Raw genomic sequence first — 21,349 nt, 5'->3', positions numbered from 1 at the left:
CATCATTGGGGTATCTAGTTTAAAAAATGTGTGGCGTGACCCGGCCAACCAACCAAGATGGCCGCCATGGCTAAAAATAGAACATAGGGGTAAAATGCAGTTTTTGGCTTATAACTCAAAAACCAAAGCATTTAGAGCAAATCTGACATGGGGTAAAATTGTTCATCAGGTGAAGATCTATCTGCCCTGAAATTTTCAGATGAATCAGACAACCCGTTGTTGGGTTGCTGCCCCTGAATTGGTAATTTTAAGGAAATTTTACTGTTTTTGGTTATTATCTTGAATATTATTATAGATAGAGATAAACTGTAAACAGCAATAATGTTCAGCAAAGTAAGATTTACAAATAAGTCAACCTGACCCAAGGGGTCAGTTGACCCCTTTAGGAGTTATTGCCCTTTATAGTCAATTTTTAACCATTTTTCGTAAATCTTAGTTATCTTTTAGAAAAATCTTCTCCTCTGAAACTACTGGGCCAAATTAAACCAAACTTGGCCACAATCATCATTGGGGTATCTAGTTTAAAAAATGTGTCTGGTGACCTGGCCAACTAACCAAGATGGCCACCACGGCTAAAAATAGAACATAGGGGTAAAATGCAGTTTTTGGCTTATAACTCAAAAACTAAAGCATTTAGAGCAAATCTGACATGGGGGTAAAATTGTTTATAGGGTCAAGATCTATCTGCCCTGAAATTTTCAGATGAATCGGACAACCTGTTGTTGGGTTGCTGCCCCTGAATTGGTAATTTTGAGGAATTTTTGCCGTTTTTGGTTATTATCTTGAATATTATTATCGATAGAGATAAACAGTAAACAGCAATAATGTTCAGCAAAGTTAGATTTACAAATAAGTCAACATGACTGAAATGGTCAGTTGACCCCTTAAGGAGTTATTGCCCTTTATAGTCAATTTTTAACCATTTTTCATAAATCTAAGTAATCTTTTACAAAAATCTTCTCCTCTGAAACTAATGGGCCAAATTAATCCAAAGTTGGCCACAATCATCTTTGGGGTATCTAGTTTAAAAAATGTGTGGCGTGACCCAGTCAACCAACCAAGATGGCTGCCACGGCTAAAAATAGAACATAGGGGTAAAATGCAGTTTTTGGCTTATAACTCAAAAACCAAAACTTTTAGAGGAAATCTGACATGGAGTAAAAATGTTTATCAGGTCAAGATCTATCTGCCCTGAAATTTTCAGATGAATCGGTCAACCTGTTGTTGGGTTGCTGCCCCTGAATTGGTAATTTTGAGGAAATTTTTGCCGTTTTTGGTTATTATCTTGAATATTATTATAGATAGAGATAAACTGTAAACAGCAATAATGTTCATCAAAGTAAGATTTACAAATAAGTCAACATGACCGAAATGGTCAGTTGACCCCTTTAGGAGTTATTGCCCTTTATAGTCAATTTTTAACCATTTTTCGTAAATCTTAGTTATCTTTTACAAAAATCTTCTCCTCTGAAACTACTGGGCCAAATTAATTCAAACTTGGCCACAATCATCTTTGAGGTACCTTGTTTGAAAAATGTGTCCGATGACCTGGCCATCCAACCAAGATGGCCACCACGGCTTAAAATAGAACAGGGGTGTTGTAATTTCTGCTTCTCGCTATGTTTTGATATAGTTATAAAGCCAGCAAATACGAATATCTCATAAAAATAGTAAATACACAGGGTAAATAAATACGGACGTCAAATATGTTGTCTGTTCTCTCTTGGTAGCGTGAATGAATAATTCGTAGTAAAATAGTATATTTATTACGGCACAATTCAACAATGTACAGAATAAACTATTGTAAAATATATAACATGTAATTCCGTACGTTTTCTCAAGATACTTGTCTTATAAATAATTTGTCATGTAAATTTGCATAAATAGGCGGAGCTGATCTCAATAATATTTCGCATGTGTTTTTTGTAACTGGGACAAGGAATTGCCAAACGATATATGTAAACTAAATAATTTAGACCATGCGAGGCATACAGCTAATGCGCTGCTTCTTACCTCTAAAGGAACCACCCGGGATCTTTGCAATATGCCAAAATGTAAACAGCAAAGACTGAGGAATTTGACCTTTGCACTAGTATTTATTTTAAATTACCGGAAGTAAATATTCTAATCCGGAACAGAAATGAAACGTCAAACGCTGACAAAAACATGGTAGTCCTCGACTCAAAATGATTCTTTCTTTGTAAGAAAATAGGTAAAACTAATAAGTTAAAGCATAGATTAACTTAAGCTTATGCTTCTTGTGTAATTTTGGATCCGTACTTAGAATATTTATCAAATGGCTGCGCTTGAACTGTGCATGACGAAATTGCGCCATTTCGGCACTGATAATATAGTTAATAACTAAAAATGTAACGTACGCTTTCTGTGCATTAAAAAGTCACAGAAACTATATATAAATATTAACACATTTAACACTCTCAAAACATAAAACTGATATTAAATCATTATTTGGGAACCACAAGTGCACATTTACAACACTGCCCCTCCCTTAGAATTCATTTCGTCCCCGAAATATTAAAGTTCATTTTATTTTATAACAACGAACTATTGCGCCCGTTTAAAGAATTGCATGAATAAACAAACTAATGCGCCTGTTTACGAGTGTAAAATTCCTTACATTGAATATATATAAAAAAACAACATTTAAATTTTCAGTTTATGTGCACTTCTCCCTTTCATCATATATAAAAATTTGTACTCATAAAAATACAAAGAAAGATTAGAACATATTTGTAACATGTGTAGTCATGAGTAATTATACATATTAAAGTCATTTAAAAACGATATCCCTTTCTGGGTAACAAGTCCTTCTTATATGATTTATTAACTTTGTGTGCAAATTCTTTCCACACTTCCACACTAGACTTTGGCCGTATAACCACACTTTTTAGCCTCTTCTTAGTTGGGTTAGGACTTTGGTTTACTGGTCTTTTTGTTGAATTATTGTTATTATCTTTGAACTGCTGTTGTAAACGAACTGTTTCATCATCTGGATTGTTCCAAAGCTCTTCAAAACCATCTAGAGCATGGGAACTTCGTGTACCGTATTTTGGTAAATTTTCGTATTCGTCAATGGTAACAATCATGGAATTGAGGTTTTTAACTTCCTCTTCCTTTTTCTCAAGTCTCGTCTGTAATCTTTCAATGAAATCTGCTAATTTGTTAGTTTCAATTTTATGACTCTCCCTTTCCATTTTTAACTGTTCCTCCAATAGTCTTACACGCTGCACAAGATCCTCATCTGTCTGACAGGAGTTGTCTTTTGGTTTATTTATTACTGTAGTATCATCTATTGAGTAGTCATCGTAATCTGGAATGAAGTCTTCCTCTTCCTGAATTTCTGCATATTTTACCGCTTTTTGTAAAATATCTTCTGTAATGTGGGTTGTCTCTTCAATGGTAACTACATCTGACAAAGAAACTGATTCTTCAGTTTGTACAACGATTTCTTCTGGTATCGACTCTGCCTGCAATATTTGGACATCTCCTCTTTTATCATGAGTGAAAGTCAACTCATAGGGTTTACTGGTTCCAATACATTGTTCTGGACTTAGGTTCTGCTGTAAATTCATTAATTTATGTTTTTGTTGATCAAAATGCTTGTTGAGTTGCATGAAGTTTTTGGCTCTATACTGACAGAGGGTACAGTGGAAAGGAACAGATTCTAGTGGCATATGATGTCTAATAACATGCCATTTCATTATTTTCTTTGATGTAGTTTTAAAAGTACACAGATTCCCATTACAGGCAAACATGATTTTATCTGTAATAGAACATATCTTTTGTATATATATATATATATATATCTATATATTTATTTATTGAGAGGAATAAGCTTATATTACTTTCGGCTTAATGGAGCTCTGAATTTTGTGTACCCAACTTGGAGGTTGTTGTGTAGAGTATGGTTTTAATCGATCATGATGAATAATTTCTGTTTTCTTCTGGTTCCTAATTTTGTATACAACAGGGCTTAGTATTTCCATCACCACATATGGACCTGACCATGGGGCATCTAACTTTCTATAAAATGTATTGCTTTTGTATACCAAAGACCCCACTGTAAATTTGTTTTCGACCAGGCGAGTATCGTAGTCTTTTTTCTGACGTTCTGCTGACAGCTGTAAACTTTCTCTAGCTGTTTTAAATACTTCTTCCATCTTGCTATGTAGTTTGTAAGCATACTCACCAACACTTAAAGATTCATGTTTTGGTAAGGGGAATAGGATATGATTTGGCAAATTTACCTCCCTTCCGAACATTAAAAAGTTTGGAGTGAAACCTGTTGCTGGATGTGGAGTGCTGCGATAAGCAGCTAATAATAATCCTACAAATTGATCCCAATTCGTCTGGTTGTTATTTATAACAAGGGGTAAAATGTAGTTTTTTGCTTATAACTCTGAAACAGCAATAATGTTCATCAAAGTAAGATCTACAAATAAGTCCACATGACCTAAGTGGTCAATTGACCCCTTAAGGAGTTATTGCCCTTTATAGTCAATTTTTAACAATTTTCATTAATTTGGTAAATTTATGTAAAGTTTTACCAAATATTTTTCTCTGTTACTAATGGGCAAAGTTCATTATAGATATAATTGTAAGAAACAAGAATGTTCAGTAAAGTAAGAACTTCAAACACATCACCATCACCAAAATACAATTTTGTCATGAATCCATTTGTGTCCTTTGTTTAATATGCACATAGACCAAGGTGAGCGACACAGGCTCTTTAGAGCCTCTAGTTTTATTTTATTTAAAATTATTGACACTCGAGATAATATGCCTTTCTATTTTCATGTCTGAAATTTTTTATGAAAATCGCCGGTGTTATAAATATATTTTACAAATTGTATCAAATCGATACACGAAAATCAAAGTTTAACCTTATATAGTTTATTGACTAAATGCACATTTATACCCCAATGGGGTTGAAGGCTAGTCGTACTAGTCATGATCAGCTGTCTTTACTTTTTCGTCGTACTTCTAGTCATTCTAAAGCTCGCGCAGTCAGTATGATTTTTTAAATCGATGTTGTATTATTTCCGAAGTTTAAAGGAGGTCTCCAAATAGATTATTTAAATGGGAATCCGGGAAATGACTGATAAAAATAAAACAAAAAATAGTTAAAGAAGACTAAATCGTGTTTGATTATAAATGTATGTAAATCGATTAAATTTCTATTCTGGTAAATCGATCAAGAGCCTCAAAACTAAAACACAATACTGTCAATCATTCCACATCAAATTTAATCATGAATGAATTTTCCCACGGTCGGTCAGTAAGGTCACCTGTGTTTACTGTTACGACATTTCCCGCCATATAAAAATCTCGTGCAGTGGACAAAATCGATCTTTAATATCTTTTATTAGCATTCAATATTATTGTGAGTGGAGTCAAGTTAAAGTTCAACCACGTGCACACGCTGTTGATCACGGATATGTGTATCATGGAATTGTCTTTTCACGGCAATTTTTTCTTTTAGATTGCTATAAAAAATATATAACATAAAAGTTTCCTTTTTTACATGGTTGTGCGTAAATTAATATTATGCAATTAAGTTCGGGATTAACCCTTTCGGGATCTGGGAATTCTTTTTTCGCGATGTCGGGATTTTAATTTATTTAAATTCGGGACCTTGGGACTTCGTGTTTTTAAGCCCGGGATTTTGAGATCCGGACCCCTTTTACCCCCTACCCCCAAATGCAGATCAATTATAGTAATTTAGCATAATGAACAAACACGGAAATCTTAAAATAAACTTATGCCCGGGAAGAATCAATATTTTCTTCTAGTGTTATTATTTGCGTTCTATTTTAGTTATACATCTCCAACTTTCAGACAATATTTGTTAACAGTAACAAGTAAAAACTACAAAGAATCATCAAGCTACTAATAATATACAAGTATTGCTCACTGTATTTTTATACCCCCGCTTTAAAAAAGGGGGGAGTATACTGTTTTACCTCTGTCTGTCAGTCCGTCCGTCCATCCGTCCATCAGTCCGTCCGTCAGTCCGTCCGTCAGTCAGTCAGTCCGTCCCATGAAACTTTCGTCACATTTTTCTCAGGAACTACACATCCACCCTTTCTGTAATTTGGTATCAACATTTATATATGTCAGCCACACAGTGTGATGCGTTTTCAGATTCATCACTTGACAACTTCCTGTTTACCGAACACTTGTCTGATTTTACACATGATAGCCAAGTTGAAAATTTTCGTCACATTTCTCTCAGGAACTACAATACAAGGATTTCTGAAATTTGGTTTCAGGATTTATATTAGTCAGCTATACCGTGTGATGCGTTTTCAGATTCATCACTCGACAACTTCCTGTTTACCGAACACTTGTATGATTTTACACATGATAGCCAAGTTGAAAATTTTCGTCACATTTTTCTCAGGAACTACAATACAAGGATTTCTGAAATTTGGTTTCAGGATTTATATAAGTCAGCTATACCGTGTGATGCGTTTTCAGATTCATCACTCGACTACTTCCTGTTTACCGAACACTTGTATGATTTTACACATGATAACCAAGTTAAAAATTTTCGTCACATTTTTCTCAGGAACTACAATACAAGGATTTTTGAAATTTGGTTTCAGGATTTTTATAAGTCAGCTATACCGTGTGATGCGTTTTCAGATTCATCACTCGACAACTTCCTGTTTACCGAACACTTGCATATTTTTACACTATTAATATTATCCACTTGCGGCGGGGGTATCATCAGTGAGCAGTAGCTCGCAGTTTCACTTGTTATCTCGGAACTGACCCAACACAGACTGAATATTAAATACAAATTATAGAATATTTTGCATGTGATCGCGTCAAACTAAAACGTATATGCAGCAGCACTTGAGACAGCATTCTGCTAATCAATGGATTTACGTGGAAAATAAATCAGTAAAATAAAAATAACCGTAAGCTTCAAGAAATAGAATACATGTAAAAATATATATGTTTAAAAAATTTATGCAAACAAATAAGAAAAAGATACAAAAAAAAACCAAAATCATTGAACCGTAATTCTAGCAACACGGATTAAGATGAAAGGACCATTCACACCTGGATCTGTTGATTAATGACCATACTACCTACCATAAAAATGTCCGATTATTCATATCCGACTAGACGGATTAAGACATCCATAAAAATAAGTCCCTACCCGTACTGTAACTCAAGAACATGTTCTGCAATTGATCAAAAATATATGAGTGAGGTTATTATTACTTATTTTGGTTCACAGAGATATTTCTCTGCTACAATCAATATATATCATATATTGTTGTTTAGATTGTAGTCTCACATAACCTTATAGGTATAATTATGTACTACATTGTTATTGCATTTATATGATAAATCAGTGGAAATATTGTTATTATCGACAAAAATATCACATCAATTTTAGTTTATATGTATTAAAGTAAGATTGTGTAAATCTAATATAACTGTCATGTTTTCAAATGTTTATGTATTAAATAGTTTTTAAAGCAATTGCTTTTATGTCATCGCGTATGGCCACCTTTGGGACGTAGATCAGAGACTCTGCCCAGATCAAGTAAATTTGTGTACCTGCGATTTCATTCTCTGTTCATTCGATGTTTCAACAAAATATAGAATTATATCAGTTGTTGATTTAGTATTGACAATTTGACTAAATTATCTCTGAATAAATATGGTTTTATGTGTTTAATTCATATTTCTTTTAGAAAGAGGTCAGGTGCTCTTGTTCGTTCATAAATTTATAGTTCATAAATTTATCGTAAAATCAAAATCACTACACAGGTTAACTGTAATAAAAAAATAGACGAACTTAACTGACCTATTTTGTTAATTTGTTTGCGCAAATAATTTAGTGGAACAAAACCTTTGTTAAAAACACTTAACTAAAAGTTTGTTTTCTGTTTTTGTCATAACTCCATCAGATCTATTGATCACCTTATTAATGAAATGGATGCGTCCATTGAAAAAAGTACGTCCTTTTGGATATCAAAACCTGGAATGCACTTTCCAGTGGACGAGTCTACTACGTTTGTTGACACTCGAAGGTCCACTGTGTTTACAATTTTATTACCCGGATTTTTGTGACAAAAATGTCGGTTATTGATTTGGGGATGTACGGCGGGCGGTCGGGCGGCCAGGCGGTCGGGCGGGCGGCAATCAAATGTTGTCCGTGCATGAACCGTTCAACCAAAGCTTTTAAAATTTTAATATGTGGTTACTGACAACAAAATGAAGGTCAAGTTCAATAATGGCGATTTTGACTTTTACCGTTCAGGAGTTATGGTTCTTGAAAGATTGAAAAATGGAGTTTCTGGTCGTGTCTGTGCATTTACGCATGAACTGTTCTACCAAAGCTTCCCAAATTTTAATATGTTGTTACTGATGACAAAATGGAGGTCAAGTTCAATAATGACGATTTTGAATTTTACCGTTCAGGAGTTATGGTTCTTGAAAGATTGAAAAATGGAGTTTCCAGTTGTGTCTGTGCATTTACGCATGAACTATTCTACCAAAGCTTCCCAAATTTTAATATGTTGTTACTGATGACAAAATAGAGGTCAAGTTAAATAATGACGATTTTGACTTTTACCGTTCAGGAGTTATGGTTCTTGAAAGATTGAAAAATGGTGTTTCCAGTTGTGTCCGTGCATTTTTTCATGAACCATTCAACTAAATCTTTTGAAATTTTTATATGTTGTTACTGATGACAAAATAGAGGTCAAGTTCAATAATGACGATTTTGACTTTTACCGTTCAGGCGTTATGGTTCTTGAAAGATTGTAAAATGTCGTTTCCATTCACGTTGTTGCATTTACTCATGAACCATTCAATCTAAGCTTTTCAAATTTTAATATGTTGATACTGATGACAAAATGGAGGTCAAATTTGATATTGACAATTTTCACTTTCACCATTCATCAGTAATGGTTCTTGTGATATTGCCAGGACACAAATAAATATTAATAAATCCGGTTTGCTGTCGTTGTGACAGCCTCTTGTTTCCTATGTTTTAGAAATATTGGGAGTGGGAAATAAATTTTGCAATGATTCCTAAAAACTGATAAATATCTATAAGAGCTGGATTTATTCTTGTTCGTAAAATGAAGATTTAATCATGTTTTTTTGTGATACCTCCTTTTTGGAATTACATGAGGATGGCACATATATTAACTTTGCAATAATGTTTGGGACTTAGATTTAAGAAATGATGACAAAGTAATATTATGAAAACATTTTTAGTAAGCTGAAATATATATTTATTTCTTAATGTCTTGTAAGATTATTTTTTTCTTTCCCGTTTTTCAACATTTGCATCTAGTAAACTGAAATTTTTAACTGAATGGTTATATTTAAACTAAATATGAAAATTCTTTAAGTTAAATCAATAAATGAAATTATTTCCCAGTTATAAACACTCTACAACATGTACAAGGGGATAATCCATTATGCTTTCTTCATTGAGAAAATTATATGTTTCAGCACATATATTTTGCCTCCAACTGTAACCTGGTAAATTTGTCGCTTGTAAAATGTATAACATATGAAAAATGACTTTCTGCTTATGTCTTTAAGCTCACCTGGCCCGAAGGGCCAAGTGAGCTTTTCTCATCACTTGGCGTCCGTCATCGTTAACTTTTACAAAAATCTTCTCCTCTGAAACTGCTTGACCAAATTTAACCAAACATGGCCAAAATCATTATTAGGGTTTCTAGTTTATAAATTGTGTCCGGTGACCCGGCCAACCAACCAAGATGGCCGCCATGGCTAAAAATAGAACATAGGGGTAAAATGCAGTTTTTGGCTTATAACTCAAAAATCAAAGCATTTAGAGCAAATCTGACTAGGTAAAATTGTTTATCAGGTCAAGATCTATCTGCCCTGAAATTTTCAGATGAATCGGACAACCCGTTGTTAGGTTGCTGCCCATGAATTGGTAATTTTAAGGAAATTTTGCTGTTTTTGGTTATAATTTTGAATATTATTATAGATAGAGATAAACTGTAAACAGCAAAAATGTTCAGCAAAGTAAGATTTACAAATAAGTCAACAGAATCAAAATGGTCAGTTGACCCCTTTAGGAGTTATTGCCCTTTATAGTCAATTTTTAACCATTTTTCGCAAATCTTAGTTATCTTTTACAAAAATCTTTTTCTCTGAAACTACTGGACCAAACTAATCCAAACTTGGCCACAATCATCATTGGGGTATCTAATTTAAAAAATGTGTTGGGTGACCCGGCCAACCAACCAAGATGGCTGCCATGGCTAAACATAGAACATAGGGGTAAAATGCAGTTTTTGGCTTATAACTCAAAAACCAAAGCATTTAGAGCAAATCTGACAGGGTGTGAAATGTTATTAGGTCAAGATCTATCTGTTCTAAAATATTCAGATGAATTGGACATCTGGTTGTTAGGTTGCTGCCCTCCCAATTGATAATTTTTAAAGAAATTTTGCCATTTTTGGTTATTATCTTGAATACTATTATAGATAGAGATAATTGTAAGTAGCAAGAACGTTCAGTAAAGTAAGAACTTTAAACACATCACCATCACCAAAGCACAATTTTGTCATGAATCCATCTGTGTCCTTTGTTTAATATGCGCATAGACCAAGGTAAGCGACACAGGCTCTTACGAGCCTCTAGTTTTGATATAAAGTTAAAACATTCTTACTTCTCATTAGACAAGACTCCTGTCATGTTTAATCTCATTATTATACATGTGAATGAAAAATAAAAGTACTAGTCACAAAATGATTAACTTGGCAGCAATTGCTTTTACAGCCTTTAAGGCTTTGATTGTATTTTAAGGTGAAAAAAGTGCAAATGAGTAAGTTATAGTTTGATTATTAAGCCTGATGTTTTATTTTGCAGCTTTGAAGATGAAGCAGAATCCAAATGTAAAACATTTATAGAAAAGGCAATAGATATAGATAAAGAAAATCCTGAAGGATATCAGTTGATGGCAAGTTTCTTGTTGTCAAAAGATGACAAAGAGGTACTAACATTAGAGATGGATCATAAATATTTTTAGTATATGAACTCAGAAAATCCCTAATCTTTGCCATCTTTAAAAAACAATAAAACATGCAATAAAAGGGTTGCTCCTTTTGATGTTTCCTAATGATCTTTGATTTAAAAGTTGTTTAAATTAAATACTTTTATGTAGATTATTTATGAGTTGGTTGAGGTGAAGTGATAATGGGTTAAATATTTGTGTCCTGGTCCTGTGGAACTGTGTAAATTGAGTTTGCTATGTACAGTTTCAAATATAAAACCATTTTTTTTTAGCCTTGAAAAAGCGAGACTACATTCCGTCGGTGGGAACGGAGCAGGCGGCGTCCACAAATATTCATTCTGTGGTTAAAGTTTTTGAATTTTTAATAACTTTCTTATACTATACTTGATTTCTACTAAACTTGGACAGAAGCTTGTTTATGATCATAAGATAGTATCCAGAAGTAAATTTTGTAAAAATAAAATTCCATTTTTTTCGTATTTTACTTATAAATGGACTTAGTTTCTCTGCCAGGAAACATTACATTCACTCTGTGGTTAAAGTTTTTTAAATTTTAATTACTTTCTTAATCTATCCTGGGTTTGAACCAAACTATGACAGAAGCTTGTTTATGAACATAAGGTAGTATCCAGAAATAAATTTTGTAAAAATGAAATTCCATTTTTTCTGTATTTTACTTATAAATGGACTTAAACAACACTTTCCTATTTTGGATTTGTACCAAACTTGGACAGAGGCTATCTAGATGAATATTTTTATTGATTTTTTTCCTCATTTTTGTTAAGCCTGTGATTAAGGGCATACGATACAGTAGAGATCCCTCGTTGATTTTTTCTTAAAATTTTGATAGAAGGTCAATTTTAATTTGTACTTTTCAAATATGCAAAGAAAAAAGTACCTTCATGACTTACTTTTTGAGATAATTTGGTTCGAAATTTGCATATTTGGAAGAAAATCCCTGAAATTTCATAAATTATGACTTATAAAGAAAGTAACAATACTTTTGAACGAAAAGTCATAACTTAATGGTTTATTTTTGTAAAACATTCCCTTGCTCCATGGCATCAACATGCTGAAACTAGTTTCAGGTTAAATCATATCATCATGTTCCGGATTTAGATTGCTATATCCGGAATAAAGAAATTGACCATATTTTTGCGTCTTTTCGGAAGTGCAGAAAAAATTTGATCGTTGATTTTTTCCCGAAATTTTGGCGGAGTGTTCTTGAAAAGTACTTGATTGATTGCAACAGAAAAAAATTGGGGTCCATGTGCTTGTTTACGACGTCTGTCAATATGGCGCTTTATAATGTTAAATTAAGTTTTAATCGCAACAACGTCCTGTAGTCATTCCCGCAGTACACGAGTTTGCAGTCAAGTATATGCAGGTGTTTTTCAAAGCTTTGATACTTACATGTATCATAACAATTTATAAAATGGATATACGACGAGTTTTAATGTGTGTACACTTTCTGATCTGTCTGTCTGCAATTAGTGTACATTTCCCGATACTTCAATTTTTATCTCTCAATACATTGAAGTACAATAGGGACATGCTTATACAAATATGATTACCAATGAGGCAAATCTCAATCAGAGACCAAATGGCTAAACGACTAAAGGACATCGGACGACCTTCAACAATGAGTAAAATCCATACTGCATAGTAAGCTATGAAAGGCCCCTACATGACAAATGCAAAACAACTTAAACAGGAAACTTAAGGCCTGATTTAAGTACAAAATAATGAACAAAATACAAATATGATGAACAATACCAAAAGACACCATTTAATTACAAGCCCTTTTAACAGCATCTGAACCGGCATTTTCTTGTTTTGGTCTATTACATCCAGTTTCAGATACAAAAAGAATACAACCAATTTAACAAACTAATGTGTGCCAATTCTGCATCTGTTGGTAATATTTTGCTTAAATTCAAACCAAAAACGACTCCAATATATTTTTTTGAAATCTTTTTAACGGACTTTTATTGACAGTTTTTCTACATACACATACAATATTATATGTTTTTAAAATATCAATTAAAATGGCAATTTTTTTTTTATGTACCAATTTCAAGTCCAGAACAGGATGAGACACTCTCTTTATTCATTATTCTATTTACGAATAGGGGTGTTATACGACCTTGTCCACCAATGAGGGTCTCGCACATGCAGTTGGTTTTGTTATTTAATTGATAGTCTGATAAATTTGGCCTTACAATGACAATTCTCTGTAAAATTTGGAGGCTGCCAAATGCTAAACAAGAAAAGAAAAAAAAGACACAAACTTAACTATTTTGATTCTGATGTTTTTCAATTCTAGATAGTATTATTTACTTCAAATTCATTATCAATAAATGAAAATAAATGTTCTTGTCATGAAAAATATTGCACAGCTGTACAACACGCCATAGTAATGACTTTTGTGTATGGATTTCAACACCAGACCCGATTTGGCCACCCTACGCGCAATAGATTTTATTAAATTTTTCTCATTAATCACAGGTTCATACGTTTTCTCATTTCTTTAAGTTTCATTAAAAAAACATTTGGATGTCATAAATGTGCAATTAAATATTTGCCGCTGGACGTTAAGCAGCTACCAATACTCATAATTAGCTATTGCAGATCGTTTTGTTCCGAATTGTGTTATTGGTAAAATGTTTTTCATCATGTTACAGTTTAAGCAACAAATAGTAAGATAGACCCCAATTCCTTGTAATTTTTCTTTCTCTACGTTGAGCAGATTACGCTTGGCTGTGCAGTTTTGGAAGTTATTCAGTGCCAGACTAAAAAGCTCCATAATTCTTCTTCAGTCTTTCCATGTTATACTGTCAGTACTCTCTTCTGTGTCTATCCCCATTTCTTCAATTTCGTCATGCAAAATTGTATTTGATTTAGTTTTGTATATCTCAAATATTTCCTTTAATCTCACTGCTTTTCGGCGGATTCTCCGTCTTTAAGAAATGGCATGTCCACTTTTTTAGCAGGTACTTTTTTGAAATTTGCGCAACCGAAATTAATGTCGTCAGTGAATATTCTGCGAAATATGACTTCTTTTAAAGCGACGTCACGAAAAGTTAGCGTTCTTATTAGAAACATCGCGAAATTACAACGTTCAGGTACCAACGTCGCGAAAACAACACAAACAGTTTTGAAAATGTTATTATCTGCCCCTGCTACTGTATCGTATTCTCTTAACAGCAAAAGTAGGCGAGACATTGGGTTCCGCGGAACCCTTACAAATTTTGTTTAGACTTTATCAGTGCGTCTAAGCATTGTTTTAAGCTTTTTTGAATAATTTTGAGACTGTAAGATTTTTTAGAAGATAATAAAATGGATTGTAATATGATTTTTTTTTGTAGAATGCAAAAGATGTTATGAAAAAGAGTGTATCATTATGGTTACCAAAGTTTAAAGCATTAGATAAAGGTGAAGTGACTGATCAAGAAAGTACTGACCCTGTAGAAGTAAGATTTTAACAATCTATTTTAAGGTTATGTCTCAGTTTAACTGCTTGATCCTTGTAACAAATGTAATTGATTTAACAAAATCAAATTTTTGAAGGTGAATTGATTCTTTCAATACAAAAGTGTTCTTACTCAAATATATTAAATCGGCTACTGTGAGATATTGTCGTAACTTGGTGGCTAATCTATGTCATGTTATATATGCCTTCCAATTTATGTAAATGGTAATTTAGTTAAAATCTTCAATTATATCAACTTTAAAGGATTGAAAGTATGTAGGATATAAGATAATAATTATCAAATTAGATTTGAAATCTTTAACAATAAAATTGCATCCTCTGACACATTGTTAAAACATTTTATTTAAAACTTGTAGATATTTATTATCCATTGATGTTTTACAGGCAGTCCCTTTAGGATATGATACCAGAATTTCAACCACCAAAATACTGATAGAAGTTGACGAATATGAAGTAAGTTTTTGTTTTGATTGTTGAGATTTTTGTAACACTTCTTCGAAAAATTAATTCTTCTTTACCATTTATTTACTTTTCATTATTGGAAGTTTATGACTATTTTGTATAATGTTTGATTCTTCTAAATAAATAATATCATTTGATATTTTAGACTGCAATAGATGTAGCTGAAGGCTTGTTAGATGAAAATGATGAAGTACCACAAGTATGGTATCTTATTGGATGGGCAAACTTTTCAATGGGAGAAGACTATAAAAGCAATGCCAGGTATTATCTGGAAAAGTGTAAAAAGGTATGTTTACAAATGGACCACTATAAAATTTTTTTTTTATAAAATTGACATACTAACTAATCATATAAAGTTTAAAGGTATAAATGCATTGGTTTTAAAATTCTTCATGTATCGTATTGGTTACTTATAAAACAGTATAAAATATTAACCATTACTAAAATTATAATTCTTGACGAGTTAAAAATGTAAAACTACTTTTGAAAAGTCCTTCATCTGAAACAGCAATTTCAATTTTACAACTATGAAATACATGTATAATAATCCAATTTTTTTAAAGTGGATTGTATGTAAACATTTTAGAGTGTAAACAATAGAGCAAATGACTGTTTCTCAATAGCCAATTCATACAGTTCATTAAAAATTCTAAGAACTATAAAATGACAGGTCAATAGCTCACAGCAGTCAGTAGTCTTAGAAAGTAATCACATATATGAAAAAATAAGCAATTTACTTTCAGTGAAAATTCTTTGTGTAATTTATATATTGAGATTGAAAAAGCACCCTAAAATGCAATACTAAGAGTTGTCAAACATGTTACTAAATATAATTTAAGAAGTTTGCCATGCAATAGATGAATGGGTAATTGCACAATTATTGACCAGTGTTCTCCCCAGGCCATTAAAGGACCGCGGGCCCGAGATGTATAATTTTTTCCCGCGGTGGTATCGTTTTTACCGCGATGTATAATTTTTCTCCGCGGTGCTAAAATTTTCAATGAAAAAATCGTAAATCGGTAAAGTTTTAAACGACTTGTCAAATCTTTTCCGTGCGGTATTAAATTTGAGGTGAAATTTGACCAGTTCAATCCAGTTCAAACCGGTTCTACTTCAGTTGTAAAGATTGTTTACACCACGTGATCGACTTACCTTATGAAGTTAACCTTGTTGATTGGATTCAAACGATGTAATTAACACTTGTAACATGATTCTTTTGTGTTTTAATTAAGAGATCATAACTTTAAGATCACAGATAACTATTTTATGGTTTCGCTCACCACCCAAGCGCTGACCTGTGACAAGTCGGCAAACACTTTGTACACAAACAATGCCGATAGTTGTACACACGCTGGAACATTTTTGTACTAATTAAATTGTTGGCTTATTACTGATTATTGGCAATTATAAATTTCTTAATTTTTAAGAAGCACGTGGTACAAGCTATCCTTGTCATAAATATACGATTTCGAAAGAAGGAAATCATAAATCACGATGTCCGGGCCAAACGCAAAACGTCAGAAGATTGACAATAGTCTCACCCGTTGGTTGGGGAAACCCGACAGTATTACAATTACTACTAACCCATGCCCTTCTCCAAACTCAAAAACAAGACAATCTGGTATAGATTCAGAATGGCAGAAGACAAACCCATGGTTGATTATCACACAAGACAAGAAAGGTTATTATTAACATGAATTTGAAATCTATATTTATATCAAAATGATAAAAGGTTAAGGAAACGTATTTGAATATTTTTAGCCTCCTTGTTAATTTTATATCTCCTTATCACTAGATTCCTTTTATATAAAAATATAGCAAATTTTATAAAAGATATATAATCTTTTCAGATGAATATTGTGTAATGAAATAATAGTTTCTTATAGTGTAATTGAGACTTTTTAAAGCAATATTTAGATAAATATTTTTATATAAAATATTGATATTTCACTGAAATAATTTTGTTTCTTCTTTAATGAATTATATATTTTAAATTTCAGGTATGCTATGCAAGTTCTGTATCAAGTTCAACATGAGACCTAAGAATGGCAGTGGAACCTGGGTAACCCATCCTTGCACCTACTTAGTCAAAGACAGTGTAACATCTCACAGCAAATCAAAGAATCACCAGCAAGCTACAGACTTAGAAGCTGCCTCCATTGTAGCATCCCAGGGCCATGGTATTCAAGCAGCACTGGACACCCATACTTCAATGGAAACTACTGCATTGATTGGTGCCTTTAGATGTATGTACTGGCTAGCCAAAGAAGAAATAGCTCACACAACTCACTACCCATCCCTACTGGAGTTAGCAAAGACACTTGGTTGTGACTACTTGAATCTTCTCAAGAAAGGACAGAATGTCAACTACACCAGTCAGAGGACCATGCAGGACATGCTACTTACTATCAACGACCAGATTCAGACTAGCATACTCCAGACTATACACAACAGTCCATACTTCTCCTTATTGATTGACGAGACCACAGATGTAGCAGTAGTTAAGCAGATGACAGTTATGGCCAGATACCTAACACATGACTACCAAGTAAGTAGTTATTAGAAATATATATTAATTTAAAATATGTAATATTTCCCAATGTTTAACTTACACAAGAATATATTAGTATTTTAACATATAATTTAGATTTTAGTCTAAGATAAGAAGATGTGGTATGATTAACAATGAGCCAACCATTACAGGGTAGAAAAGAAACTGATTTTAACATTTATGTATAATATAACATGCAAGTAATATCTTTATTTATATTTCAGGTTAAAACCTCTTTCCTCACACTAGTAGATCTACCAGACGGAAAAGCTGACACTATTGTTCCAGCAATCAAGACACTCATGACTGACAGGCAACTACCAATCCAGAAGATGATGGGTTTTGGCTCTGATGGTGCTTCTGTCATGGTGGGAAGAAAGACTGGGGTAAGTTTATTATAAGTATTTACTATTTATGATTAACAGATGATAAAAAAAAAGAAGATGTGGTATAATTGCCAATGAGACAACTATCCTTCAACAATGAGCATAGAGAAAAAAAATTATTTTCAAAAGAAATCAAATGTAATAACTATATGGCCCATCAATTCCTAAGTTTTTATACTGTTATTTATTTTTTGTTTTATTTTATCAGGTAGCTACACAGTTGAAGTCACAGAACCCAGAGATGGTCAACGTACATTGTATCGCCCATAGATTGGCCCTTGCAGCAGCCCAAGCATCTGACAACATACCTTACCTTCAGAAGTTTAAAGACATACTCAGGCAGCTTTTCTATTACTACCAGAACTCTGCAGTTAGAATGAGTGGGTTGAAAGAAATAGAGGTATATTATTACTTACATATTTTGATTTCAATTCAAATGATTTGTTTGGTTGTTTTTTTTACTTTTATCAATTCATAATAACTTTTTTTACATTTTAATAATTATTTCATTTTTCATAGACTAGAAGAAATATTATGATGTTTATTTTATGTATCTAAAAAAACATTCATATTCATGCAAAATGTTAAACTGTCTCTTTTAATTTCAGTTAATACTTGGTACCCCCAGCATTAAGCTGAAAGAAGTAGCTGACACCAGATGGTTATCCCACGAGAGTGCAGTGACAGCAATCCGTAGATGTTTACCAGCCCTTATACTCAGTCTTGAAAGAGAAGCATCAGAGAGGTGTGACGCAACAGCTGCAGGCCTCGCCTTGTTTGTGAAGAACCCACTGTTCATCTGTACCATATCCATGTTGTCTGACATACTTCCACACCTTAATAGACTCAGTAAGATCTTCCAGAAGACCACTGTAGACCTCTCACTGATAGACTCCATGGTATCAGCAACCCAGATGTCACTACAACACCTACTCAATCAGCATGGGGAACACATGACCAATCTACCAGACCTGTTTCAGCAGCTTGCAGAGTATGGGGTTAAAGAAGACAGCACAGTAGTCGACAAGTTTAAGGACAAGGTATTTTTTTCATATACTTGTACAATAGAATGGGATCATCATTGTTAATTTGAAGATATTATAGTGAAATAAATACCAAAGCAACTATAGTAAATAAACTGTTTTAATTTCAATTTCATTTCAATATAGTTTTCTTTATTATTTAGTTTATAATTTTCTTCTTTTTTTCTGCTTATATTTTCATAAACTAATATCATTATTTATTTTGCAGACTTATCAGCAGTACATCAACAATGTCATAGAGAACCTCCACAATAGATTCCCTGATACAGCTCTTCTAGATGCCTTCAGTGTATTTGATCCTGACCTCATCTGTAAAGAAGACCCAGCAACTAATGAGTATATCCACTTCAAGAAATTACAGGTATTTATCTTTTCTTCAAAAAATGCAATAGAAAAAAGAAATTGAATTAAATTTATTAAAAAATAAAATAAATCATTTAATTTTAATGTAAAACAATTCTGGACATTGCTAATTATGCCAGTTGAATACAAGATAAGGAAAAAACAGAAGTTCAGTCAACAGTGAAATCATTAGTTTTATCAGTGATAAAAAAAAAGAAAAATAATTTTATTGACATTGATTTATATAATATTGTTACTTTATCTTTACTTACCAATTTTTTTCTCTTTTAGACTCTAGCAAGCCACTTTACCAGTGTTGGTGACTACCAGACAGCATCAGAAGAGTTCACATCACTCAGACACATGATGGCCAGAGACATGAAAGACATCAACTATTCAGAAGCCATCAGAAAGATTGCAACCTTGAAAGACTGTTACCCAACACTTGCACAGTATGCTCAGATCCTCCTAGTAATACCAGTTTCTACAGCAGACTGCGAAAGATCTTTCAGCACCCTCAACAGACTGAAGACATTCCTTAGGAACCGCCTGTGCCAGAAAATTCTAAACCCACTCATGACCATCTCCATAGAAGGACCAGCTGTGCAAGACTTCAACTTCCCAGAATGTGTTAAGCTGTTTGGCAAGGCAAAGAACAGAAAGCTTACTACTGAGTAGTGAATTTTGTGACATTTGATGACTCTTAGTGCTTTGTAAAATGAAATGTAAATATTATATTTTGTGTATAATCATGTGTTATTTACTTAAAATTTAAATAACTTTTATGACTTTAGTGCAGTTATTCAAAAGTGACTTTTGTTTAAAGACTACTAGTGCTTTCTTTCAAATGATATTAAATGTGAATAATATATGGTAGCTTTGTTTAGTGCTGGTATTTATAATATCATATCTTGTGTCTACTTATGTTTATTTATTCTTAAAAGATATTAAAGTATACAAACTGTTTATTGATTTACTTCTTTTTTAAACCAAAGTTTTCTGACCCAAAGTCTACATAACACAGTACCACAGTAAACTCACTACATAACACAGTACCACAGTAAACACAATAACTTACAAGAAAAAAATACACGACGCAACGCGACACAAAATATTGAAAAATTCAGTTCGTCACGCGTCACCCTGGTGCTATCCAAAATTCCTGGGGAGAACACTGATTATTGACCAATACTTACCTTCATAGAATCAATCATAATTTTACTCTAAAGATAACATTTAGTCCCTTCAAAAGATTAAAATGTATTGAATCTTATACTTGATTTTACAGCTTTGTGCCAAATTAAAATATGAAGATGAGGAATTGTTGAAACATGTAGATGAGCTGTTGTCTGACATTGGACCAGGTATGTTGCAGGACATAGTAATATTAAATTGATGTAATATAGGGTTATTACATGAATGTTGGGGAATATTGTCCAGAGTAGAATTTTATATTACATGAGCATGCGAGTGCAGTATATGTTCTACAAGGGACAATATTCCCCAATATTCATGCAATAACCCTTTTATTTTATAGCAATATAATAATTGAAAGTAAAAATTGGTTTAAACTCAGATTTTGTCGTTGATGACGTCATGAATTTTGCAGATTTATTGCACTAGTGCAATATTGGAATTTATTACACGCTAACTTTTGGTTACTTTCTGTGGGAAATATTATATTGCTATGCAATAATAATTGTTATTAAAAAAAGATAAAATGGAATTGATATTAAAAGTGTCTTTGAAATATCAAAATGTTAAATACTTGAATATAAAAACTACTATTGATTCATAGTTTTTCGTTGGATACCAATTTTTGTTGGTTTAGTGGGTTCAAGTGAAAAACCAATTTTAATGATCACAGAATTACAATTTTATATAGGCTTTGTATGCATAAAAAAATAATAATAATAAATGAATCCACAGTATGCAGTATTTATCAACACATCTCATTATTATTGTACAAGTCGTCTAAACAATTATGATTATCTCCACACTCTTCAAGGGATAGGCTGTATT

At 32.7% G+C, this 21,349-nt stretch overlaps 2 protein-coding genes across 3 annotated transcripts in view; both read left to right on the top strand.

Annotated features, from left to right (window-relative positions):
* The window catches only part of LOC139494525 (uncharacterized), a 163,854-nt gene that overhangs the window by 8,888 nt on the left and 133,617 nt on the right, over nt 1-21,349 (top strand). Inside the window, exons 6-10 of the mRNA XM_071282689.1 lie at nt 10,906-11,029; nt 14,419-14,523; nt 14,928-14,996; nt 15,151-15,291; nt 20,616-20,691. Of these exons, the coding sequence (XP_071138790.1) occupies nt 10,906-11,029; nt 14,419-14,523; nt 14,928-14,996; nt 15,151-15,291; nt 20,616-20,691 (515 nt within the window). The remainder of the gene's footprint in view (nt 1-10,905; nt 11,030-14,418; nt 14,524-14,927; nt 14,997-15,150; nt 15,292-20,615; nt 20,692-21,349) is intronic.
* On the top strand, nt 16,029-20,293 carry LOC139494497 (zinc finger protein 862-like). Of its 2 annotated transcripts, none has more exons than XM_071282664.1 (7): nt 16,029-16,194; nt 17,006-17,553; nt 17,781-17,942; nt 18,151-18,342; nt 18,551-18,982; nt 19,194-19,346; nt 19,619-20,293. In XM_071282664.1, exons 1-7 carry the CDS (start codon nt 16,161-16,163, stop codon nt 20,003-20,005), a joined length of 1,908 nt encoding a protein of 635 aa, XP_071138765.1. In that variant the 5' UTR covers nt 16,029-16,160; the 3' UTR covers nt 20,006-20,293. The 2 variants fall into 2 exon arrangements, with proteins under 2 accessions (XP_071138765.1, XP_071138759.1); XM_071282658.1 differs by lacking the exon at nt 16,029-16,194 and adding an exon at nt 16,356-16,686.

This window comes from Mytilus edulis, chromosome 1 (genome assembly GCF_963676685.1).
Source record: "Mytilus edulis chromosome 1, xbMytEdul2.2, whole genome shotgun sequence".
Classification (NCBI taxonomy): Eukaryota; Metazoa; Mollusca; class Bivalvia; order Mytilida; family Mytilidae; genus Mytilus; species Mytilus edulis.
Note: the sequence above shows the minus strand (reverse complement) of the source record. Positions and strands in the feature narration are given on the sequence as shown.

What these genes read in the sequence shown, in the direction of transcription:
- LOC139494497 (XM_071282658.1), top strand. Translation starts at nt 16,500, where the DNA reads ATGTCCGGGCCAAACGCAAAACGTCAGAAGATTGACAATAGTCTCACC. An exon ending in TATCACACAAGACAAGAAAG is followed by an intron (nt 16,687 to 17,005) that starts GTTATTATTAAC and finishes TTTAAATTTCAG; the next exon opens with GTATGCTATGCAAGTTCTGT. An exon ending in TCGACAAGTTTAAGGACAAG is followed by an intron (nt 18,983 to 19,193) that starts GTATTTTTTTCA and finishes TTTATTTTGCAG; the next exon opens with ACTTATCAGCAGTACATCAA.